This window comes from Trichoderma camerunense, assembly GCF_050948025.1.
Source record: "Trichoderma camerunense strain CBS 138272 chromosome Unknown V8C40scaffold_5, whole genome shotgun sequence".
Classification (NCBI taxonomy): Eukaryota; Fungi; Ascomycota; class Sordariomycetes; order Hypocreales; family Hypocreaceae; genus Trichoderma; species Trichoderma camerunense.
In genome coordinates this window covers 195201-220481 of record NW_028145365.1, presented here as the reverse complement: position 1 = coordinate 220481, position 25281 = coordinate 195201, and the positions used below count along the sequence as shown (strand labels likewise).

General features: G+C 50.9%; 5 protein-coding genes and 1 non-coding gene across 6 annotated transcripts; 1 reads left to right on the top strand and 5 right to left on the bottom strand.

Annotated features, from left to right (window-relative positions):
• Positions 1-2302: 2302 nt before the first annotated feature.
• On the bottom strand, positions 2303-6528 carry V8C40DRAFT_168615 (Lon protease C-terminal proteolytic domain-containing protein). The gene is made up of 2 exons (XM_083211574.1): positions 3072-6528; positions 2303-3013 (listed from the first exon to the last, which is right to left on the bottom strand). Exons 1-2 carry the CDS (start codon positions 6240-6242, stop codon positions 2846-2848), a joined length of 3339 nt encoding a protein of 1112 aa, XP_083075324.1. The 5' UTR covers positions 6243-6528; the 3' UTR covers positions 2303-2845.
• Positions 6529-8027: 1499 nt separating this feature from the next.
• On the bottom strand, positions 8028-11382 carry V8C40DRAFT_285848 (uncharacterized protein; the record flags this gene model as incomplete). The annotated part of the gene is made up of 1 exon (XM_083222462.1): positions 8028-11382. The coding sequence occupies one exon, from the start codon at positions 11380-11382 to the stop codon at positions 8269-8271; it is 3114 nt and encodes a 1037-aa protein (XP_083075323.1). The 3' UTR covers positions 8028-8268.
• Positions 11383-12107: 725 nt separating this feature from the next.
• On the bottom strand, positions 12108-14071 carry V8C40DRAFT_273652 (kinase-like domain-containing protein; the record flags this gene model as incomplete). The annotated part of the gene is made up of 2 exons (XM_083220515.1): positions 12108-12791; positions 12842-14071. 2 exons carry the CDS (start codon positions 14069-14071, stop codon positions 12108-12110), a joined length of 1914 nt encoding a protein of 637 aa, XP_083075322.1.
• Positions 14072-15276: 1205 nt separating this feature from the next.
• V8C40DRAFT_238362 (uncharacterized protein) lies at positions 15277-19403 on the bottom strand. The gene has a single exon (XM_083214430.1). It carries the CDS (start codon positions 19073-19075, stop codon positions 15590-15592), a length of 3486 nt encoding a protein of 1161 aa, XP_083075321.1. The 5' UTR covers positions 19076-19403; the 3' UTR covers positions 15277-15589.
• Positions 19404-19734: 331 nt separating this feature from the next.
• V8C40DRAFT_238361 (uncharacterized protein) lies at positions 19735-21180 on the bottom strand. The gene has a single exon (XM_083214429.1). The coding sequence runs from the start codon at positions 20646-20648 to the stop codon at positions 20193-20195; it is 456 nt and encodes a 151-aa protein (XP_083075320.1). The 5' UTR covers positions 20649-21180; the 3' UTR covers positions 19735-20192.
• Positions 21181-24487: 3307 nt separating this feature from the next.
• On the top strand, positions 24488-24561 carry V8C40DRAFT_t84. Its single transcript has one exon. It is a non-coding gene; the product is annotated as a tRNA-Asn (tRNA).
• The last annotated feature ends 720 nt before the right edge of the window (positions 24562-25281 follow it).

Below are 25281 nucleotides of genomic sequence, written 5' to 3'. Positions count from 1 at the left end.
TGGATGGAGCAGAGATAGTACGAGCACATCATCCAAGATGAGTTGGCAATCAAACAACAAATCTAGCCCCGGGTAATGCTGGCTAGTTCGTGGGACCGCCCTTCGACGTCGCACCGCCAGCTTATCACCACCAACAAGTCGGCCTGTGGTTGTGGTGGTGGGATTGGGCAGCGAACTGCTACTGCTTCTGCTGCTGCGTCTGCGTCTCATGCTTACTTACTCGAACACGTACATGCGTGCTAGCTCCAATCCGAGCCCGTCCCGCCGTGTCTGGAGTCAGGCTAGATCGGACTATGCCGTATCGTACATGGCCACTTAATCAATCGAATCGGTACCTACTGTGCTCATCTGCCAGGGCCTGCTGCGTCTTTTGCGCATTACAGCTCATGCCAGGCCATCATCATACATCATACATGTACTGTCTACTGTGTTGTACATGCAGATGCTCGTATCTCTCTCCAGGAGATGGAGATGGTTCTCGCCTCGTCACAAATGACCTCTTTGGGAATCCATTGACCAAGCAACAGAGCTATTGATCCCTATCCCGTCCCGTCTTGACTCGGGCTTTCCGGGCAGCCATATTGCTTAGTGCCTGGGTAGCCATGTAAGCAGCTCAGGGAACGTGGAATCCGGTTCCCGGCCAAATGGTTTAGGCCATGCGCATCACACACATGACATACACGAGCTTTGGGTCCATGAACTGATGCAGAGCCAGAGATGCAGTGGTTCCATGGCTAGAGCCCAGCATGAACATGACAGCTCAATGTCCGATTTCTCGCAACATTCACGATGGCGGCAATGCCCAAGGTTAATATCTACTATCGTGCCTGGCAGCACACCTTATGAAATTGAAGCCAACCATTCATTGCCCAACGACTCACACTTCGGGTAAACCCCCTATTACAGGTACGAGTACGTGATGGCCTCTATCCCTCCCTATTCAACAAATAAGGCGTCCAGGAACGGAACACATCCGCAGACTCACATGTCAGCCCCAACCCCGGGGCCCCGTTCCGAGATGATCTTGGCTGCGCACGCACATCATGGCTTATACATTGAAGCGTATTTCACGTACCGGCAGACTGGCAACTTTTGAAGCCGAAGAGTTGCTAGCTAGCACGGCAACCAGCCTCTCGAATTCATGGATGTTGTTGGCACGAGCTCCTGTCTCCGCTTGGACCCTTGATTCTGGGTTCTGGATTGCTCATTCCTGAGCACTGCCAACTCTGGTTCTCATCAAGACGCTGTCAACTGTTTGAAAAGTTGAAGAAAAAGGCTCAGTCAACTGTATCGTCAATGACCCTCTCTTGCATTGAGCACAACCATGGTTTTAACCTAGCGTCGGGGTCAGGCACGGCTGCATCCCGCTAAGCCCAGCACAATGAGGCTGCTGCCCGCCAAAAATCCTGGAAATTCGCTCCCTCGGGCTTCCACATGGCGGCCAGTGTCATGCACTTGCTCGCATCATCAATGATACATGTCCTAATCGATCCATCCACACAGATTTTGCTCATAGTGTGGTTTGGGCATTAAACCAACGGGCTTCATTGGGCAGAACCTCGCCAACCCTCCCATCGCCAGATTTCGAGGGGAGCACATGTTCGCTCTTTGCGCGCAGCCCAAAGATGATGATGATGATGATGATGACGGGATTTGATGCCAATCATTGTCCGCCCCTTGCATGTTCCTTACTTTTCGTCTGTGTACCTGCAACAAGAGGGCAAAACTAAGTTCCCGACTCTACCCAATTCAGCGGCATGCGCTGAAAGCCATGAAGCAACCACTCTAATCCCCCAGCCTGACAGATTCCAGTATCGTCATCCAACTTGCTCTTCTTCTTCCTCTCTGTCTTCTTCTTTCCTTACCTATTCTCTCTGTTAGAGTGGTATACGAGTAATTCGGCACGATACCTTACCAGGTACTTGGTTCTAGACCCCCCATCTCGCCTTTGCCGACCCGCTTCGCCGCTTCGCCGCTTCCGAGCTTCGAACCCCCCTTGCAAAGCCCGTTTTTTTGGCATTTTGTTTTGCTTTGTTGTGTTTTGGCCGAACTCATATACGCTTTTTCGTATGAGTTTGTACACGTAGATCGTGCACTCTGTCGGAACTTGGAAGTAATCATCACCTGTGAGCACTATGTACAACCAGCTTGACACGATCAGCTCTGTCAAAATACCTTTACTTCACCAGTCAACTGCTCAACTCAGTCATCATGTCAGTCACTCAAGCAACACTACACAAACATCATATCACATCAAGGCATCATTCATCAAACCTTCTAGAGCCGTAAAATATGCCATTTGCTAATTCCTTACATGCCTTTCTTTCCCTTCTCTATTGAATTGGAGATTTCGTGCTTTCATGCCAACTTCCCCCCCGCCTTTCTAAACCACCCGTAATTCTACATCGCTCGTCCCACTGACCGAGTTTTTCATCTAATATACATCTGCTTGGCTCCTAGCCCCATCTTTGCCCAGATGACAAAAATAAACTGAAGCCTTACTTTTTTTACCTTTTGTTTTCTTTTTTTGTGTCTTTTTTTACAATGAGTAGGAGTTATTCTGTTCCGTCAAATCCCCCCGAATTCCATGAAAATTCAGAGGGGATAAAATAAACGCCCAGCTCATGCAACCCCTGGCAGCATCATAGCTCCTACGTGCGTTGTGTTGCGGTCCGGGAGGTGAACCAAATGAAAAATGATGAAAGAGATATAGAGTTTGACCTTGAATATGAATAAAGCATCTTGCTTCTTTCAAAAATGCTTTCCAGGTTGAGAGGCATTCACTTCTCTTCTGCTGCCTCATGCTCGCGTGGTTTCCAAGAGTATGCTTCATGACTCGTCGGCTTCAGTCGTCGTCTTCCTTGTTCTCGGCGTCATCCTTCTTCTTCTGCTGAGCCTTCCATTCGCAGATCTTGCAGGTGTTGGCCTTTTCGCGGTCAATCTCGGGGAAGACGAGATTGAACACTTCAGTGTACCAGCTTACGGGGTGACCCTCGATTCCTTCCTTGATGGTCTGTAGAGAGAGATAAGTTAGCAATGTTTCCTTTTTTTAATGGGTTATAAAAACGTACCTGTGGGAGCTCCAGCCAATCCGACATATTGTCCTTGGGGAAGATGATAGTCTTGCATCCCGCTCTTCTCGCAGCCACCGTCTTCTCTCGCAGCCCACCAATCCGGAGAACCTTTCCAGTGAGCGTAATCTCACCCGTCATGGCCACCGTCGGATTGACTGGGGTATCCAGGGCGAGCGACAAAAGAGACGTGGTCATGGTAATACCGGCAGAAGGACCGTCCTTGGAAACGGCACCATCGGGAACGTGCAGGTGCATCTTGGCCTTGTCAAAGAAGTGGTTATCCGCAAACTGGTTAACCATGAACGACTTGGCGTACGAGTAAGCAATGGTAGTCGACTCCTTCATCACATTCTTAAGGTTTCCGGTAATCTCCAATCCGGGTCGCGAGCTGGGTCGAAGGGGTGCCTGCAGGATCGATTCAATATACATGGCCGCACCACCCATCTGCGTCCAGGCCAAACCCATCGAGACTCCGGGCGGGCTCACGTCGTACAACCGATCCGACGTAAAGACTGGCGGTCCGATGTAGTCTGTCAAGTTGTCCTTGCCGATGCTGACGTGAACGCTCTCCGGCACTTGCAGGGCCTTGCGCGGCTTCTCTGTAGTTTCGCTTTCGCTGGCTTCAGTGGCGGCCTTCTTTGCACTACCGTCCTCGGCCTCTGCAGACAATTCCTTGGCCTTTTCCGCAGCAGCGGCCTTGCCTTCTTCTGTTAAGGCCTCCTCTTCGGGCAAGGCATCCTCTCCCAGCTCCTGGACAATCTTGAGTGCCGATTTACGGTAGACCTTTTCAATCTGCTTCTTCAAATTTCGGACACCTGATTCTCGGCAGTACGACTTGATGAGCTCTTCGATGGCTTCGTCAGTCAGCTGAACGTCTGCGTCCTTCAGACCGGCCGCCTCCTTGGCAGCTGGGGCGAGGTACCGGTTCGCAATAGCCTTCTTCTCGTCCGCGACATATCCAGACAGGGTAATGAGTTCCATACGGTCCAGAAGAGGTCTGGGGATGGTGTCGGTCATGTTGGCCGTGCAAACGAACAAGACCTTTGACAGATCGACCGGAACATCCATGTAGTGGTCCAAGAAGGAGCTGTTCTGCTCAGGATCCAACAGCTCCAGCAAAGCTGATGATGGATCGCCCTGGTATCCTCGGCCAATCTTGTCAATCTCGTCAATCAGAATGAGGGGATTCTCCGTCTGACACTTCTTCAGTGCCTGGATGATCCGGCCAGGAAGAGCACCGACATATGTTCTTCGGTGACCCTTGATTTCTGCCACGTCGGTCAGACCTCCAACGCTGAATCGGTAGTACTCCCGGTTAAGCGCCCTGGCAATGGACTTTCCGATACTCGTCTTTCCGACACCAGGGGGTCCAACGAAACAAAGGATTTTGCCCTCAACCGAACCTCGGAGCTTGCCCACGGCAATAAACTCCAAGATTCGATCCTTGACGTCCTGCAATCCATAGTGGTCTTCGTCAAGGACCTTGACAGCGTTAGGGATGCCAAAGTTCTCAGGGCTCCTCTGGCCCCAGGGGATCTGAGTGAGCCAGTCGAGGTAGTTTCTTGTCACATTGAATTCCGAAGCAGCAGTCTCCAAATGAGCCAGCTTGTTAATCTCTTCGTCAAAGACCTTGCGGACAGGGTCAGGCATGGCAAGCTTGGCGGCCTTTTCCTTGAACTTTTCAACCAGCTTATCCTTGCCATCCGACTCCAGGCCAAGTTCCCGACGGATGCCCTTCATCTGCTCCATGAGCCAATACTCCCGCTGGCGTTTGCTAATCTTACTCTCAACGTCCTTGGTAATCTTGGACTGCAGCTGCGCGTTCATGAGTTCCTTCTTGAGCACAATCAGGGCCTTTTGCATCCTCTCCTCAATGTTCATGCAGGCCAGGACTTCCTGAAGCTCATTCTGCTCTCCAGAAGAGACGGCAGCGGCGAAGTCGGCCAGCTTGGCAGGCTCCGAAGTGACATTTCCGGTGGACTGGCTCATTGAAAAGGTGGAAATCTGGTCGCGGAAGAGATTGTTCATAGTAGCAACCTCCTTAAAGACGTTGACGATTTCGTTGGTCACAGCACGGATGACGGGGCTCTTGGGGTCGTAAGGCTCGTCTACCAGGTTCTCCACGTTGACCAGGCTCACGGGGTATCTCTTGAGGAACGAGGTGGGCTCGTACTTTTCTGTCGCCTGCTCAGACTTCTTCTCCACGGCACTCTCTTCGAAGCTTGCCACCACATCACCCTTCTTCTCTTGCTGGGCATCCTCCTCAATGGTCTTTTGTGGTATCGGTTCGGGCTCGGGCTCCGTCTTGGACTCAGCCTTGTTCGCATCCTGTCCTCCAGGTGCAACGAGACTGGACAGCTTGATTCTCCGGTGGGGGTATAGAATTGCCGTCAAAGCGCCCTCCTGTCCGTGAATAGGGAATGCGCTCGTGATCTGGGCAAAGACACCAGTATCGTACACGTCGTTGACATTTCGAATAACGTCATCGTCCTCGTTCTCATCCTTGAAGAGAAAGGCTCCCACATACGGCTGGCCGCGCTTAATGGACTCGGTAATGGCAGTTGCGACATTAGGATCCTTGATCGTAATGGCCTTGTAGAAGCCCGGGAACAGCGGCCGCCGGGCAATGGGGATGGCCAGGACTTGGGGATACACCTCTGGGATGACGGGCTTGGACAGCGCCCTCTCGGCAGCTTTGCGACCTCGCTTCCCGCCCTCGCCGCCGGAACCCTCACCACCCGCGCCGGATCCAGACCCGGCACCGGCAGCACTTCCTGCAGCGCCGCTGGGCTTTCCGTCCTGCGATTGTCCGCCCTCATTCTTTGCGGATGAGGCTACTGAGTCGGCGGTGGTGGCCTTGGACTCCTCCTTGGCATTGTTCTCGAGCTTGGCCTTGGCCTCGTCCTCCTCCTCTTTCGGCGGCTCGACAGCAGAATCGAAAAAGTTGTTGCTCTTGTCCTTTTCCTTGCCTAGCCTTGCGCTTGTGGAGAATGCCGCTCCCGGCATCCGGGGTCGTAATCCGGGATAGCGACGGCCGGCGATCTGCGTGGCCCGGAGAGCCGAACTCAGCGTCCATGCCCGGGGAATCGAGTCGGACAGCACTCGAGCTGGGTGTGCGGCCGAGCGCTCGAGGATCAGGCGCCCAGAGGCTCGTGATCGGGGCAGCATGGCGAAAGGGTCGAAGTCGGAGTCGAAGCTCGAGGTCGTTCGTCCAACTGCCGGGATTCGGAGTTTTGGTGGTTGTATTAGAAATGCACAGTAATGAGATGAGACAGGGCACAAGAGAGGGCGAGAACTGGAAACGGTCGCAATTGTTCAGCTCTTGGTCCTCTTAGCAAGCCCGCAAGAATGTGCCCGTCGTGAGCATTGCCGGGTTGGAGGTGTGACTGAGTAATAGTAATAGAGAATATGTACGAGCAGAGAGTATTACAGAGCCGTGCAGTTAATAATCCACTGGAGGCAGCTCTAGGCGGCATCTGGCTACGACATGGCCGAAAATTCGAGGGCCTAGTACATTCCATCGGCTAAACTAAGGGAGATGGCCGCTCGGTCCAGTGACGGCACGCGGGGACCTGAGCGAGGTAGCAGGTACAAGCGACCGAGTGCGGAGCTGCAAGAGTGGCGGGGTATCTGCCGTGAGGACTGACGTATGTGACATGTATCGTCTACCGATTGAAGCAAGGAGAGAGATATGGGTATAAACCGTCGTTTACATGTACTTGAGATGTCTACTAAGACCTCACCTTGTACATCTATCCAAAGGCTGTCAATTGAGCACTACAGGTCACTACACTGCTAATACCGCCTCTTCGGAGACATTTCCAATAACCAAGCATCAAATCTACACCCAAGTGGGCTGCTGCGGGGCGCGTCACAAGCGCATCTGTGTGCAGTGCTCGCTCACCTTAATAATCTATCTCGACATTAATAATGATCAATGCGGTTTAATACCTCCCCATGCTTGCCGAGCAGGTACCTACGGCATTACGTATATAAGCTAGTGAGTAAAGGGCTTGGTGGTTTGGTGATTGATATAGCTCTATGCCTATCTGGTTCACAATTGCTCGTAGAGTTTGATATGCACGAGACAGCCAGCAATATCCAGCTACCCGGTAACCATCTACATATCTGTATTTTTCGACGTGAGCACATTGCAGTGCAATCATGAGAACGACTGTGTCGAGCAAGCAAACGATAGAGCATGCATATCCTCTAATTTCATTCCAGATTTTGAGCCCTCGCAGAAAATCGAGATTAATGTCTTATACTAGTAGTATATCCATGTTCTGCCAACAATTTGATGAGGCAACCGTAACGAGACATCAAATAATTCATATACACATTCTCAAGTCTTTACAGACAAGCCATATGAACAGTACTTTTACGTCCACATGCTTGCCAACATTGATGCTTTCAAGCTTCCCGGTAACTGAAAGAGTATGTGTCTGAGGGTGTTATACCAAGATGCCCACTTCAATTACCAATACGCTCATCAAATTCACACTAATCAAGACAAGATATCTGAAAACGCACGCTAGGTACATTCAAGATATGCAGACAAAAATAAAGAAAACAAGAACCTAGAAGACAAGGAAACGAAGAAATAGGAAAGAAAGAACCGAAGAACCGAAAAGACAAAGAACCGAAGAAACAAAGACAGCCAAAGACATCTTCCCATAAGCTTCATCCTCCAGTAACAGACGGCACGTCACCTTCATCCAACGTATATCATCTTCCACCAAAATCCTCCCATACATCTTCCCCCAACGGCATCTCAACTGTTCCCAAGGCCCCCAAAGACTCCGCCGCTGCACCCAGCCCTGCCAGGATAACGACCATGTCCCCGGAACCAGCTACATTGCAATCGAGACCTTCTTCAGTTACGCCGCTGCCTCCGACCCTGTCAGATTAACGACCATGCTGGAAGATGCTCTCAACCACATGTGAGCTGTTAGTCGAGCCAACTGACTGCTCGCTGCCCCCAGCCCTGCCGGGTTGACGAGTATGCCCTCTGGCCGACTAGCACTCGGTCTCAGTCACCGTCCGCCTCGTGTCCATGCGACGTAGAGACTGCCCACTGCCCCCGGCCCTGCCAGGTTAATGGGTGTGCCTTTGGTCGAATAGCCCTCGGCTCTGAATCAGCCCGGCCATGCTCCTCCTGTACCCCCTGCTGATATTATCATCATCGTGGCACTTAAGTCTCCCGTTTAGCAGCCACGCATGGGGTGCCATCTTCGTCAAGAAACAACAATTTTTGTCTAGCATCCCTCCTGGAGGACCGCCTGGAACGCACGACCCGATCAACAGAGGGCGAAGCTTTCCGCTCTCGGCGGCTCTTCTGGAGCGGCTGCTTCTCTGGTGACAACGTCTCTTGCTCCCTGCGTGATCGTCTTTTGTCGACCCGATGCCGGTAGTTAGCCCGAGACTTGCCCTTAGATCCTTTCGAATCCACGGCGTCAGCAGGAGTGTCCTTGGCTGAGGGCTGTTCGGCACCTCCTCGTGGAAGCGCTTGGCTGGCGTCGACAGTTCCCAGATGTTGATTGGGAGGTGACTGAGCGCTCACTGAAGAGGCGAGACCGCTGGCACTTGGGCCTGGCATTCTCGTCTTCTTTCGGGGCCATTGCCAGTTGGCCATGTCCGAGGCATCGTTACGGGGCACTGCAATTGGAGACGAGCGACCCGGGCTTGAATCTCTTGAATCCGACGAAGATGCCCATGGATCTGTTGATGACGCATAACCATCGGATTGGCCCCTAATGGGTGAATCAGGTACCTGGAAAAGGTCGGGCACTGGACTGTAGCTAGTCCTGGGCCGCTTGTCTCTCGCTTCATCTTCCGAATCGTCTGGCCTTTTGCGTTTCTCGGCCCGCTTCGATGTCGGCATGGCTTCCGCGGCTTTCGACTTGTCTTGACTGGCAGCACGCCTCTCCGCGTCACTATCCTCATCACTTTCGCTCATCACGCGTCGTCTTTTCTGTTTGGATTCTTGTGCGTCTTCATCATTCATTCTTTTTCCTGATGTGCTCGTTTCAACAGGAATTTCCAGCGCGCTCTCGGCTTCAGCATCTTCGTGGCTGTACACGAAGTCTCGGAATTGTTCAAACACTCTGACAGCTTCTTCCTTCCTAGTACGGGTATGCCGCAAGACTTCTTCAAGCGTTCGGCGTACATCGCGTTGTCGACAAGCGACAAAGACGCATATGGCAATAACAGCTTCCTGGGGCTTGTTGTTTGTGAACTTGTGCCTGTCGATGAGTCTGAAGATGTCTTTAGCACTTTTGGAAACATTTGCTCCCGCATTAATTGCCTCGCAAAGCGGATCAATCTCCTTGAACGCTTCGTGATGGTGCCCTTTCCACGATGTGGGTTGCGATGTATTGCTTGGGGCTCCTGGAGACACTTGGCGTGACGATTCTGGCTTATCGTGCTCCTGAGCGTCACTATCCCCGGCACTTTCGCCCTTCATAAACGGGAACTTTGGCTGTTCGAGGAGATAAGCCGCACTCGTAACCTCGACCATATCGAGATTGGTAGAGTAGTATATTTCTTTAAACTTTTGGGATGCTTTGTGTATTCGACAAGCAGTAGAGAAGCATGCGCCAATAATATTCTCCTGGCGAAAATCTTCCAAAATCTTGTGCTCATCGACATACTTGAAGATACTCTTGGCTTTATTAGAAATAACTTCTCCCGCATTAATGATCTCGCAAAACTCATCAATCTTCTTGTACGCTTCGTAATGCTGTTCCCTTGACGATATAGGGGCTTTGGGTGATGACTTTGGTTGATCGTGTTCCTCCATGTCGCTAAGCCAGACAGTCTCGCTCATCACTTGTCGCCAACTCCGTCGGGATCCTTGTGCGTCTTCTTCATTCGTGCTTTCTCTCGCGGCCCAGCCCTCGGTCGTTCGAACAGGCCTTTGCGCAGCGTCCTCTTCTTCTACATGTGGGAACTTATGCAGGAAGTCCTGGAATTGTTTAGCCACTCTTCTAACCTCTGTCCTATTCGCGTTAAGACAGTAAAAGATTTCGCTAAACGTTCGGGGCACGTTGTGCTTTCGACAGGCAAGGAAGATGCATCCAAAAAAGACAGAGACCTCGGAATGGCCGTTGATCATCTTATATTTATCCATGAGTCTGAAGAGATCCTGGGCATCATCAGCAACAGTCTCGTCTACATCGACGAACCCGCAAAACCCCTTAATCATCTTGTACGCCTTCGTCAGACCCTCCTGAGCTTCGTAATGCCGTCCCCTTGACGATGCGGGTTGCGAGTCGCTCCGGGCTTCCGGAGACGTCTTGCGTGTCGACTCTAGCTTATCATGTTCCTCGGCCACTTCCGCATGTGGGAACCTTTGCTGAAAGTCGTGGAATTGTTCAACCACCTTTTTAACCTTTTTCCTATCTGCATTGAGATATTCAAAGATTATTTCATCCGTTCGGAGCACGTTGTGTTGTCGACAAGCAAGAAAGATACACCCGTCAATGACAACTTCTTCGGAATGGCCGTTCATCATCTTATACTTGCCCATGAGTCTGAACAGATCCTTGGCGTCATTGGCAACAATCGCTTCCAGCTTGACGAACTCGCAAAGGCTATCAATTATCTTGTACACCCGCGTCAGGCCCTCCGGAGCCTCGTGATGCCGTCCGCTTGACGATGTGCGCCGCTGGTCGCTCGGGGCTCCTGAAGACGTCGAGGCTGCCGGGGCCTCTGGAGACGCTTTGCGTGACGGCTCTGGCTGATTGTGTTCCTCGGCTGCCTCCGTAGGACCTGGAGTGGTTGTAGAGGGGTCGTCCTCTATAGCTGGTCGTCGGCGTCTCCCCGTCCACTTTGCCATGGGATTCTTGCGTTCATCCCTGACGTAGCCGTCAAAAAAAGTGACAATGTTGTCAAACGATGGAGTTCGGGCGTATTGGATAAAGTGCCACCAACGATCCAACCTTGTGTCGTTTAGTGATCCCGGTGGCCTCTCTGTATCTTCAAAGTCATCCTCGTAACAGACTTTGCAGGCCATGATCGCCGGGCGTGACATGATAATGTAGGCGATATCATCCCATGCCGTTCTCAACTGTTCGATACGCTTCGCCTTGCGTTTTTCTAGCGCTGAGTAGAACTCTTGCAAAGTGTCGCATTCAAGAACAAGTTCGCAGACATCGCTATGGAATGCCGGCAGGTCTTGCAGAGGCAACGTTTGAGTATTGAAGCGATCGTGAAGGGTGGTAAAGAGGTCCTTGTGTCTGAGACCAAATTTTCCAAAGGGCCAGCGCCATTCAGGATCGCTATAAGTGGGAGGTACGGTGTTCATTTTGAAGTGAGGTAAGAAAGTGGTGAAGTTGGCGGGTAAGGTACTGCCTGAGGTGTGTAGGAGGAAAGACACATGGAAGGAGCCGTTTGGGAGGCAATCGGGAGATATATATACGTGGATCACATACATGGACCTCGTGCATGGAACTGATGCTTGCTACTAGGTAGGTCTTTGTGATTCAGTGCTGGCGTCTCAATCCAATAGAATTGAGTCACAGGCGCCGGGTGTTACGGATGGAAAGTTGGCAGTACCAAGGTGGTGCAGGAGGTAAGTAGTACCTGTCAATACCTCCTACAGCATGGACTTGTAAGTGAATCATATCCTGTCCCTCCTCGATGACGTTGGTCACCTTGACGGAATCATGCAGCTCGGGCTCTTCCAGTGGATGGCACAAGTCGATGATGAGGTTTGGTGCTAGGCACCTGACCTCAACTGGTATAAGCGCCCAGGTTATTCAAAGAACTGGTTGGATTTGATCTTTGCTACACAGAGCAGTGCAACTGTACGGCTTCAAGTGTTATCTTCTCATTTCCAGGTCCCTTTGAAGTGGAATTCTACTACCTAGTAGGTATATCTGGCTCACAAAGGAAAGACAAGACAGAAAGGAGAGGAACCTCAAACAAAGCAAGAAAAGAACAAATACATTTCCACAAAGATACATGTATCTACCTGTGCTAACTCTACTGCCTTACATAGGTGCCTGGTACCTAGTAAATCTCCGCATCCTAGTACGTAAACACGTACTTACTACCCACGTCGTCGTACTCTTTAACCTTCTCCACGATCTGATCTCCCGTAGCCCTTTTCTTGGGTCTCGGCGCCACCATTCGAGAAATGACTTTCAATACCTTCGGATGAATTTCACCATCATTCATATCCTTGAGCTTCCCTGCAGCTTCATTAACAATACTTTCCCATTGAGCCCGTGCGGCTGCGGCCTTTTTGTTTCCCACGCCGCGTCTGCGAATATCCCATACCAAGGGTGGCGATTGTAATTCTGGCAGCGGGACTTTGCGCAAGAGAAACAGCAAAACAACACCAAGCGCAAAGATGTCGCCAGGGGCCCCGCGTTTACCGTCACTCCCATATTCAGGCGGTATGTACCACCGCGTTCCGCCGTTATGGGTAGATCGGGTCGTTGCCAAGCCAAAATCGATGAGAACCGCGCCCCTCTCCTTGGAGTAGAGGATATTGGAGGGCTTGATATCATTGTGAATGACGCCTTTGCGGTGAACAAAGTTGATGGCATCAGTCATGTCAAGCAGCACCTGTCTTGCGTCTTTGCTGTCCAGGGTGCAGTACGGATTTCCCTCGCCATTGATGTGAGTATCCAGGCTCGGAGCGTCAATGTACTCCATATAGAGTGTCATAAATCTTGCGTCGAAGCCATAGATGCTGGCAATCGCTCGCTAGAACAGCATTAGTACGAAGCATGTATATGGAGATGATCTTGACTTACGTGCTCGCTCACTCTACAGTGATTCTTTACTTCCTTCAGCCAGCGTTCGCCTACAATATCAATACCCATGACTTTGTCATATTTATGATCGATTTCCGAGTGACTGCGCAACAGTTTGACGACAATCAATTCCTCCGCAGCGTCTGAGTGTCGGGCCTTGAAGACGAGCGACTTCCGATGAACCGCAATATCAGCTTTGCGGGTAAGTGTGTAGTCTTCCTCCTCGATGGAGTTGACCACCTTGATGGCATCATGTAGCTTGAGCGCTTCCATGGGATGGCACAAGTCGTTGATGAGGTTGAACTTAGACCTTAAGCTACTGCTGGCTGTTGGCCCACTTACAGCGACGACGATGTCGTCGATCTGGATAGCGGTGCTGACACTTGACCCTTCGCTTGCCTCCTTTGCCTTGGACTTCTTGACTGGCGGGGGGTTGGAATGTGACGCCAATTCCTCGAGAGCTCTCTTTCTGCTCTTCGTCAGCGGCTTGAGATACCGCGGTACCAAGGACATATATCTGCGTGGGAAGACAGTCATGTCGAGAATATGCTTGCCCGACCAAGAGATGCTGTATGAAGCCGGGTCAAGCATGGTTCTTTCAGAAGACCCGATCCTGATTGGTACCCACGCATTAGAAATAGGCCGTTTTCTGACCGTGATAAATTGTTGCTCATCCCCTTTGGTCCTGTTGAACAACATGATAGCGTCACTCTTCGGATCGAATATGATGTTCATTCCAAGTTCCGGAGCCGACCCTTCGCTGGCAGAATCCTCTTCATCCATACAGAGGTATACCGTCACTTGAAAGCCAATCTCACATTCTGTCTGGGCAAGAAACAACGGCCTTCTCGTCGCTCGAAATGACTTCTTTACCTCCATGCCAACTTGTTTCGTGACCAACTTAGTGACATTATCCTTGGCCAATCTGAAAGCAAGCCTTTGGATGCTCTGCCGGCCTGTCGCTTCAAGAGCAGATTGTGTAGTGCGTTGTGTAGTGACAACATCATCATAAAGCTTTTGGCCTGATTCATAACCATAAGCATGACCGCTTGTTTTTCTGTCTTTAGAAGGGAAGATGAGACCCTGTGATGGAGCACTCTTTTGATCTGCAATTTCCTCCTCACGCGTGTCTGATGAACTTTCGAGGGGCTCTTGGTATTCTGAAGCCACACTCGGGCAGTCCGGCGACGATGCTCTCCAGTCCTCGAACGATCCATTGCTGCTTTCCATGGCGGCCTTGACTTTGCCTGATGTTAATGGGTTGGATGCTGGCCAAGATACTTGCTGAACGAAGGGTTCCGTTGAAATTGCTTGGGGAAAAAGTAATAGTTGAAAGATTTATATGAAAGTGTTGTATATTTGGGTTTCTCGTCAGGGAACCAGAAGAAAAGCACGACACAGGGTCAAATATATAATACGAGCAGAAGACTGCCTACGCTCATAATCATCAACATGCGGTTCTCTATAAGCAATCCAGCGCGAAAAGTCGTGTATACTGAGGTCATAGCTACATGTGCGTATCCGAGGACAGCCACTCTGTGTACCACAAACCCGTTCATTGCCTACCATCACCATTGGCCATGGACGATTCTGCAGTTCGACTAGGCTCTCACAAACATCGCCCCCCCTTCGGAGGTTTGGTTGTGAAACGCTGGCGGTTAGCAATCGCAGGCAGGAGGATGCAGTGAACGAGGTGTTCCATCACCAAAGGGGATCACCATACAAGGCAATCCATCGGTTGCACATGAAGCGAAGGTCAGGAAAAGGGAGGTCGCAAAATAAATCAGCACTTGAATTTTTTTATATAAATATAATAGCAGTTACTGGATAAATATAGTTATAGTAGTAATTACTAGGGAAATGTAGATATAGGAGCAGCTATTAGGGAAATGTAGATATAGTAGCAGCTATTAGAGAAATGTAGATAGTATAGCAACTACTCCCTTTGTAGGCATATGATTCAACTCGAGGGTGTTCGAAATCTTCTCCGTCTCGGTTTCCCTGTCATCCGCTTGACATGTACCAGTTCCCATCACAGATATACGCTTGTCAATGGGAATTGTCGCACGAGGGGGATGGATGGCCAAACGGATTCAGTTTTTGATCAAAGAGATGTGATTGACGTTCTGGAGGGAAGAGTCGCACAAGGCGGATTGATGGCCACAAAGGGCTGGCTCTGAACAAAGAGATTAACGGAGAAGGTATCGTGACTATTAGCCGCCGTGGTCGTGAAAGAGGTCGTGACGTGGACGTGGCTTTGATGCTGTTGTTGGTTCTTTGTTCGATTCAGTCCTCTAGAGGGACAGGATATCAAAGCAAACAAACGGCCGGCATCACGCGACTAAGCAGTACGTGACACCATTCATCTAAGCCTTGTAGCTGCCTAGATAACTCATCTCTGAAAATCTCAGTCCGAATGAGACGTGTATGGCTCACCAGGAGACGAAAGTTTGGTTTGAATTTATCAAAGATATTTCAACTTGCTTGAGCACCACTCATGGACAGTAGACATCATACTTGGATATGTAAAGGGCCAGATAAGCCTTTCCTTTTGTTCTATATATGCTCATCATTTCATGCTTGTGATATTTCCTACTGTACATGGCGAAACCTACACCTCCCTCATCTAGAGATTACCCAATAAAGGTCTATGCTAATACTTCAAAACTAAACATGTCATGTGCCATGTGTCTTTACGCCTCTTGTTACACTGCAGAGACTGCCTCTCAAAGACCAACTCGTTTCCTTTCATTCGCCTCGTTCTGCACTGTCTTTGGGCACCGTCTTCTCTGCCTTGACAACAGATCTCCGCAAACCACGAGCTCGACCCCTTGACACGCTGGATACAGCTCGTAGGGGGCTTCTCATACGCCTTCTCTGTTGCCTACTACGCTGTGACCGAAGTTGTCTTTCCAGCGTCTTCTTCATCCCCTTAAGCTCCGCATGCGAAAACGGCCTGAGGATCTCCGTAGCCCTCTTCTTCAAGCTCGCTTTCCGGTTAACATCCCATCCACCAGAGAGATGTTCGAAATCCGTATTCGTAAAGGCATAATGCAAACGAGGATACAGCCTCTCAATCTCCCTCAATTTGGCAGAGACGTCAGCAGACCAGGCAGCTAACTTGCGCAGTTTCAGCCACTGGTGCTGCAAGCTAAGGATAGCAGCACTGGAGGCCTGGAGTACGCGGGTGTTCTTCAGATGACGACGCTCCTGGAGACTTCTCTTGCTTGGGTTCCAGCCACGCCAGCGCGGCATGAGCATGGTTTCACACCACCGCATGGCGGGCTCCCATTGACCCATCTCGGCTAGATATCGAATCAAAAGGTTCCAGTTGTTCCGCGTGAGCTTGAACCCAGATGAAGTGACCTGCTGGACACATTCAAGGAGGCCCTTTCCGTTGTTCTCCTCTCTAAATGTCTTTGCTACAATCGTCATCGGTCTAGAGACGTCGTATTCGTGGACGGGGTAAACGCCCGTAGCTTGGCGGCGCTGAGCCCGAACAAGGACCCTCTTCCAGGTTTCGTCCCACATCCTGTGTATCTGACTGAACTTCCTGTCCTTCAAGTATCCCAGCATAAGCGCAGAAACCACCTCAGGGGGAAACGGCTCGCCTCCTCTATGCTTGGGAAACATGCTGCTATACAAGTTCATGACTTCTTCGGCCGTCGTAAAGTCTCGCAGCTCAACCAGAAGCTTGATAGCACGACCAATGCTCTTGGTCTGCTTTTTCAGGTGGCGAATATCACTCGGAAGCGTCGAAACAGCGTTGGCATCTCGTCCTCTGGTCTCATGAATGAGCATAGAGCGCAGGTGGCCGACGAATTCCTTGCCAAGTTGGCGGGTTCGATTCGAAGATGGTGTTTTTCTAAACGAGGCTTCGGCCAGTGCTACTTTGGCATTAAAGTTCATCGGCTGACCGGCTTTAAGCAAATGCGTAGCAAGAATCTCGACAAGCCCTAGGTCGCCGGTCCGAACAGCGCCGGCCATGACGACGGCAAAATGCTCCGGACCAAGTGGAAAGAGTTTCTCTTTGTAGGCAGCCCGCAAGAGGCGGTAGGCAGGCTGGACCTGATCTACTCTAACGAGTGCCTGCAAGAGGAATTCGTGCGTCTGGTGGTCCCATGTAAGGTCAAACGACTTCATAGCCTGGAGCAGCTCATAGCATTTGTTGAGTCTTCCTTGCATGCCGTTGAAATGGATGAGCTGGTTCCAAATGGCTGTGCTCGTTGCATTTCGTTCCGCCAACTCCATGCATATCCTTTCTGCCTCCATCAGTCGATCATTGCGACAATACACCATGACCAAAGACATGGCCATTTCTTTCGATACAGGGACCCGGTCTTTTTGAGATCGGTTGAAAAAGGCAAGCGTGGTCTCAAGGTCGCCCTTCTTGGCGGACATGGCCATGATGTGGGCGTATGTAAAGGAGTCGGGGCGGTACATGCTGCAAATCTCATTGAAGCAGGCCACCGCTCTATTGTAATCCTGCGCTCTCATATAACACTTCAACAAAGTATTCCAAATATCAAGATCCGGCTTGACTCCATGGTGATCCGTCATGATTCGAAGCTCCTTTTCGGCCCTGGTGACATCGCCAACCTGCGCATAGGCATTCATTGTACTCCTAAAAGCTCTGGGTTTTCTCAACACGCGCGGATACTTGGCCACATATCGCCCCCAGAGCTGTTGAACGGCCCGGACATCGCCCACACCAGCGTAAAACTTGAGAAACTTTTCATATCCCCACTGATCCAAATCTCCCCAAGCGCGATGCCAGTCCTTGTAGATCTCGTCGAGTGTTGCAGCGCCGGTTGGATAATGCAGCTCAAACATGTGCTGAAGTAAAGAGACTGGCGGATGCGCACCAGGGAGTCTGCGATACGTCTTGTATAACTCCGATAGCCAAGTGACGTTGGAGGTAAGCTCAGGCTTGCCGCGCCAAGATTCTAGCACGCGAAGAAAATAGTCCTCGTACATTTGGTGGTCGCTAAAGAGTTCCAAGATGGCAGCCGCTTGCCTCGGTTGACAAGGACGGGCCAATGCCAGCTCCGCCATCTTCCGCCTTAAAGCTTTCAGACCTAGCTTCGTCGTCTCGTAGATGTTGATTGGCCGCATCGCTTTCATACCCTCTGTGGAGAGATACTGTTCGAAGGAGAAGAATAGCTTGTCCAAGCCGGGCAGGTTTTCGAGCCGTTGCAAGCGCATGGCATCTGGTCGACCAGCTGGCTCGAACTTGAGGCGAGATGCGTAGAATTCCAACCATACCCCTATGAGCATGGCCCATTTTTCATTGGCAATGATATCAGCCAAGACGTACTCAAGACCACCGACCAAGCCCTTGAGGTCCATTCCAACCTTTAATCTATTGATGGCATACTCCAGATCACCAGATCGCATAAACGCCAAGACACCTGCAGCAAGAAGATCATCATCCCAGCTGGAAACGGGAATCTGGCGGAATAGTGAAATAGCTCTTCCGATCTCAACTATGCCGCGAGATTTAGAGAGGTATATAACCATGTAGCGGCGGAATTCAGCCTGGTGCTGTTCTTCCAGCCTGCAGTATAAATCCCAAACATCGTGAAAGCGTTCCTCGCCTTGTTGTGAAAGCATGTCATGTAGAAGCGCTGCATTCGACTGCGGTCGAGGCGTGTGTTTTGCGCGTATGGGAGCCGAGCGGTGGGAAACTTGATCTGAAGTGGCGGCTTTCGAGTAATTGTTGAAATTATGTGAATCTCTCGCCACAGGCGCTCCATTATCTCTCTGAAGTGCTTGGCTCCCCACCGAAGAAAGACATTCCATCGATGGTGGGGTCGAGGTGCCGGGGTGGAATACATTCTCAGAGCTTTGCGAGCCATATTCCGCAGTAGCAGTGGAAGAAGTGTAATGCCTTCTTCTCGCAGCGCTGCCAGATTGGCTCCCTTCCTGAGGCCGTGGGAGCCGTGGATACAATCGCCGTAGGAGCGAGTATGTGGCGCTTGGATATAGAAAATCTAGCAAAAATGCCGAGGCGACCAGTCCTGCCTGCAGCGGGCGGGTGGCATTCTCGACAGGCTCCGTCTCGGGGATCCGGCCCACGGCAGGCCAGATGCTGGACAGCTCAATGGCAGATGCGCCATGCTGCCAGAAGCCTGTGTGAAGCTGGCGGGCGCGCTTCGTCGAGCGGGTCGGCTTCGGAATGATACGCTGGATGTTGCATGATTCCAGACTCGCGGCCGCGGTTCTTTCGAGCATTTGTCCTAGCAGGCGCCCCGGGTCGCAGACGGCCTGCTAGTATGCGATGGAGGAAACGGCAATGGCCAAATTGGCATGCCTCGGGCGGCAGCCAGACGGTAAAAACGAGGTTGATGCTAATGCTTGTCGAGGGCAAATGCTGGGTGCGGGTCTGCGGTTGGTGAGGCCAATCGTCTCTGAAAAGCTGGTGACTGAGGATTGAAGCTGCAAAGACGACATAGCATTCAATGGCGCCTGAGATGCTGTCCGGAGCTTTGCAGGCCGAGGCGGAGGTGCGTGGGAAAGGGCCTGAGGTTTAATGCAAGGGCAGCCTCATCCTCACACTTTTAATCATGGTCTGATCAAAAAAGATGGTTCGGAGGAGCCACCAAAGGTCCGGGTGGGTCTCGGAAACGGGCGAGCAGTCGGCTGAGTCAGCTGTTGCCAGCTGTTGGCGGCTGGGTAGATAACGATAAGAAGCCCCGCCTAAAATTAATGGCCTGATGGAATGGAAGTGCTACAGACAAGCTGCTAGAGCTGTTAGTGCTACTACTCTGCAAATGGTAGGTCCGGGGTATCGAATAGCCGAGTAAGAATGGGCAAGGGAAAAAACGAGGGAAAACACGGACTTGGTCACTCAGGGGCTAGAAAGAGAGTCACACGACGAGAACACACAAGTATCGAGTTAAAGAAGTTTTGATTGCACACTATTAGTTACAAGCACACCGCTCAGTCGGGTGGTTTTTGTTTGCTTCCTGCCATCATCAATGGGCAATTACATGGCAAACTTGACCAACGCCCGGGAAGAGAAATGGTAAGTAATTAAAAAGAGAACAGAAAAAGAAAGAAACAACTCTGCCAGTCGAAATGGCAAAGAGAAAAAGAAAAAGTAAAGAAAATAAAGAAAAGAAGAAAGACCCATGGCCGATTATCCCAGAAATCCAGTCTCAAATGTAGCTTCCCATGCAATGCCCATTCCAAACACCAAAAGTAAAATATTAAAAGCAAGTGTATGTTTTCATGTCCCTCCCGTCATGGTAAGTCATATTACAGGTATCATTTCCCTCCAGGTCATATGCAGTAGTGGCGCAGGCGCTCATCAAATCAAAATGTGGTAGGTGGTGATGATATTCCCATGTCAGCAGGCCTTGCCATGGTTGGTCTCTTCGTCCGAGAGAAACACCTCGTTTCGTAGGCTGGAGAGGTGATCGACAGGTCTATGGAGTTCCTGCTCCACACGAGGACCGCGGCTTCGGCTCCTCATCCGCGGCGGCTGCTGTTGAAAGGCGTCTTGGTTGGCGGGCGACGCATATCTGGAAGGGCAGTGCTCGCGGCGCTTCTCCCTCATGCGGTTGTGCAGCATGAGTCTGTTGGCAGATGGCTTGACCGCAGGAGAGGAGGTTCGAGAAGTGAGGCTGAAGGGAGAGACTGATCGTCGACGAGACCGGCCCCGGAGCGTGCTTGATTCGTCCGGGCGCAGGTTCTTGGAGTTGGGGATGTTGCGGTCACGTGTGCGTCCTCGAGAGGCATCGAGGTCTGTGGGAGGGACGACAGTCATTTTGATATCGCGGAATGAGTCGCCAGGAGGTGCCATTGTAAAGTTGATGGCAATTTGTGAAGAGTAAGGTGTTGTGGTGCAGCCGAAAGACGAAAAGTTGGGGAGATGGAACGTCTTTTAGAAGGACGGGTGGGAAGTAGAAGCCGAGAAGAGCAAGGGTTTTGTCAGGTCCCGTGCTTCCGTCGCTCGCTTGTGGTGAAATATGGAGTCTGGAGTCTGGAGTATCTCGTACTCGTATGAAGTGTGGCGTAGAAGTACAGGCAGCACTTGTACAGGTAGAACAGGTAGAGCAGGCAGAAGAGGAATTGACTGCTCAACCAGGAGCAGCAGACGTGGGCAATATAAAGGCGAGTGCTCGTATGGGGTCTCGTGGTTCTGCCAGGAGAGCAAGAGCAAGGGCAGCCGGCATGAATGAGAGCGGCACTATTAGAAATGGTCTCCAGTGGTGTTTCAAGCCCCCGCCAGCGATGAATTTGGTAATAGAAGAGAAAGGCAGAGAAGTCAGTTGAAGAAAAAGAACATGGAGGACAGAGAGCGAGCCAGGGGTTGCCGGTATTGGTACTAGCCGTACGCAGACGGGAGCACGAGAGAAACAATTTATAGAGTTCCAAGGATTCAATCTAGCTGATGCTGCCATGCTTGTCCATGCTCCAGGGTCTGACAGGGGGGCGAAGTGCTGTGCATCATCCCGGCAAGAGCCCGCGGGGGTCACCTGAGCAGGTCCAACAGCAGTAGCCTGGGGTGGCCTAATTAGCGGATGCTAGCGCTGTAGTGGTGCAGCTTAGGCCCTCGGGCGCCAATCAGACGGGCTGGCCTGGGCTTCCGAGACGGCCGGTACAAAGGGCCATTGACTTCATGTTCCATTGGGTTGGATTGGATTGATTCACGACGACGAAGCAGACAGACCAGTGTGAGTACAATGCCGAGGACACTTCAATTAGTATTGGCATGTAAATAATTAGCTGTCTTTTTGTTGAAAAAACATTGGATGCTGGAGGCTTGAGATTGATTCACCTCTGGTACATGTACCCTACTTGCATATACGTGCATGTGCATGTGCTGCATGTTCAAGCTACATGTGCTGTAGCGAGTGAGTGAATGATGCTCGACCGTGGCAGATAGAGAGCCCGACTGCAGATCGTGACACAATTCACAGATGCTCCAGCGTCAAGTCAGCCAACGGTGTCCCAATGCCGTCTGCCGTCCAGCGCCACTCATCATAGCGTGACGCCGGCCTGCATAACCACTTGATTGACGCACGCTGCAAACTGCAAACAATGCGGCTGTGGCTCGCCTGCTGGCCATCCAGAGGGGCCAAAGGGGGGGCAAAGATTCACCCAACGCCTCGTACGCGGGTGGAGGGATGGACACATCGAATTGGCTTTTGCAGCGTTGTTTGCTCGTCTGCTCGTGTGCCATTGCTCGCTGGCGCTTTCTGATTTTATCCGCAAGGCATCGAATCGAATCTCTCCCCGTCACCACCACCAGCTATCTTTGGGGGACGCCATCACAACCCCCTCCTGGCCAACTGGCCTTAGCCCATCAATGCATTGATTGCTAAAACTGCGAGCATAACCTTGCCTTGATGCTGGCAAAAGGTGGCGACGCACTACTGAACGGTATGGATGCTTGGTCAGACGTTCACATTGGCTGAGATGCTTCTACTCCGTACAAACAGTGCTTTCAACCAAACAGGATCCAAGCGAGAGGCGGCAGACGTCCCGACCAAGCCTTATAACCGGAACCTTGACACCCCCGGGCCCAAAGAGCCGGATAGAGCATCTTGAGCATATCGGTCCCATCTGGTATCATGGCGAAACGCTACTACAGTATATCAATCGCCAAGCAATCCAACGAGACGGGAATCAGCCACGTCATCTCCACTTGGAATGAACTCTGCAGCCTCTGATGCTGTATTTGGTTGCTGAGTGCAGCAGTCAAGCTTGCTGTGATAAGCTGATAAACAACAGATGACCCAGCCCGTTTTCTATTTTAACCTCTCGGGCAGCCATCAGCCCTCTTACAAATGTGGTCTATACACTGTATCCGGAGGAGGCGGCGACATGGCCATAATCCAGGAGATGCTTCCAACACACCATGTAAAGTCCTACCGTAATGCTACTGTATGTATGACATGCAATAACTTTCTTATCTTCCGTATTGATACAATGATTGTCGCCCGAGAAACTCTACGCAAATGAACGAAATCCTTCCCAGCATGGGATCGAGATGACCGGCGCTCCAAGACGTCAAGAGACAGGGACGATCAAACCACGGCGCCCAGGATGCCTTGATAGCTCTCTGAGCTAACGTTAGTGCAAGCTGGGGTTCACCGAAGTTAGCTCCTTGGAACGCAGGCACCCTTCGGTTGGGTGTTGATGGCGCCACAGTGTAGCATTAGCCAAAGTATGACAACGGCGATGGTGGACTTTTGACACATCTATGAACCGGTTTGGCTTGATTTCGCCTCCGCTCGCCCTGGTTATCGGCTGTTGGGCCAGCACAGGCATTACACGACTTGACGACCTCGCCGGATTGAATCAAGCAAGCCCCAATCAGCCTCCAAGAGGAGAAAAGAGACAAGCTGAAGAGAGAATGAGTGAAGCTGCTTCTTGCGCCCGGCCGCGTAGCACAATAGATTAGATTCCGCAATTCGAGTGGGTTAGCGCCCGTCTGGTTACGACGAGTGTGCCGAGTAAACAAGGCAATAGAACGATCTGTGCTCCAATGCCCACAAGCTTCCATTTGCCTTCTGTGTCAACAAAAAGAACCTGAAAATTTGGGACTCCCTGGAACAGCAGGGGACAGGGGAATCTAGCTCCAAGACACGGACTTGGCCGTCCTGGTAGAGATCCATCAAGCTGGCCCCCTTTTTTCTTGCTCAAGGTAACTTCTTTAGACTGGTTTTACGGCCTTGGGGTTGCAAAGTACTGCAATCAATTCCACTCCATCGAGATCCAACAAAGGCGTACTCGTATATCCAATGGAGCGCAATATGGAGTCCTTCTGAACATGTGATGATGGCGGCCTGCAAATTGGGTTGGCGGAGTACCTGCCAAGGCTCTTGTTTGCAGCAGGCCTGATTCATTCATGGGCTGTGAGGCCTCAAATGATACTTTACTCGGGCACAATTGAATGGAATGAAACGCTGGCGGAGCTTTGACCATTTCTTGTATCTTCTTCACAGCTTTTATAGTGGAGCCACAGACGGCACACTGAGCTGCTGCTTCGGCTCGGCTTTGCTAAATAATCCGCTAATAATCTGATGCAGATGCAGATTGCAGTCAATTTAATCAAGCAGGATCTCTTCTGTAAATTGGCCTGCCTTTTTGGGGATGATGGGTCCTGTGCTTTGAAGTTGGAAGAGCATACTTTCAAGCTTCTGTTTTCAGAGTGTAAGTTCTTACTAGCGCTAGTCGACGAGTATTAACCTGTAGTATCACAGATCATCGAGAGTTGCCCCCATGCTCTCATGGCCAAGCATTGGGCAGAACGATACGAAGATAAATGGATTTTAAGAGATGCTTTTCATATGCTTGGTGGGTTTTCATCACCAGCTTAATGACTCTCGCTCGGTATAGAAAGTATTAGAGTGAACCTCGTACCTGTCTGTGACTTCTAACGGTTTACAGATAAGAAGGATGAATGTCTCCAGCTTCATCTCAAATAATCAATACACGATAACTCTCATATCGAGTGTTAAAGGAATTATTCAGAGCCATTTTGCTCATGAAACCGCAACACATGTATTTACGATCTCATTTCACTTACATCGTGACCAGCCTATTCAACTCGGAAACTTTTGCCTTAGTGCCCGTGATTACATAACGTATATATACCTAAAATTCAGACGAGCCAGCCATCAAACAGTGCATTCCTCTGTGGCGCAATTGGCTAGCGCGTCTGACTGTTAATCAGGAGGTTGGAAGTTCGAGCCTTCCCGGAGGAGACACACATGGCTGTTTGTCTTTTTGCCGTTTTAGTTGTCTTTTTATGGTTAAGGTTTGTCTTCCGAAATGCTGTCCAGTACCTTAGTAGTCGTTTGGTTCAACCAACCAACCAACTGACTTATATAGCTAGACGAAGACAGTGATAATGGTTGAGAACTAAAGGACTGGTATCTTTTTGTGTGCATGTACTCAACAATGAAGAGAAAATAAGCAGTGGCCCGTTCATTGTCTTGTCTCATGTAGCATCCCGTTTTGCCACAATTGCTGGAATGACACACAAACTTTATCAACAGAGAGAACGTCCATAGATCCATACAACTTTTAACGATCCTCGTATTTATAGGTGCCTTAGCCAGGGCAGGCAGAAGTCACTGCCTAAGGCCACATCAACTGCGGCACAGTCACTGCCACTGCAACCGATCGCTAGGCAACCACTGCATCTGTGTGAAAAGGCATCCATGGATCCATATTTTGGTTTGAAGAAATACTTCTGTGATACAAACCCGGTACAAGCCACCCCTCGTCCAATGCCACCAGCCTTGGCCCGTCTCAGCGCTTCCAGTGGCCAAAAGATGTTCCCATCAACCCCACCGTCTCGCATCGGCAGCAGTCACGCGGGAGCTGCTGGCCCTGCCCGATGTAGCGCGCGGTAGAACTTCTGTATCGCCCTGGTTTGGGCTGTGACTCGTCGTTTTGCGCTGGGCAGGCAGACGAGGCAA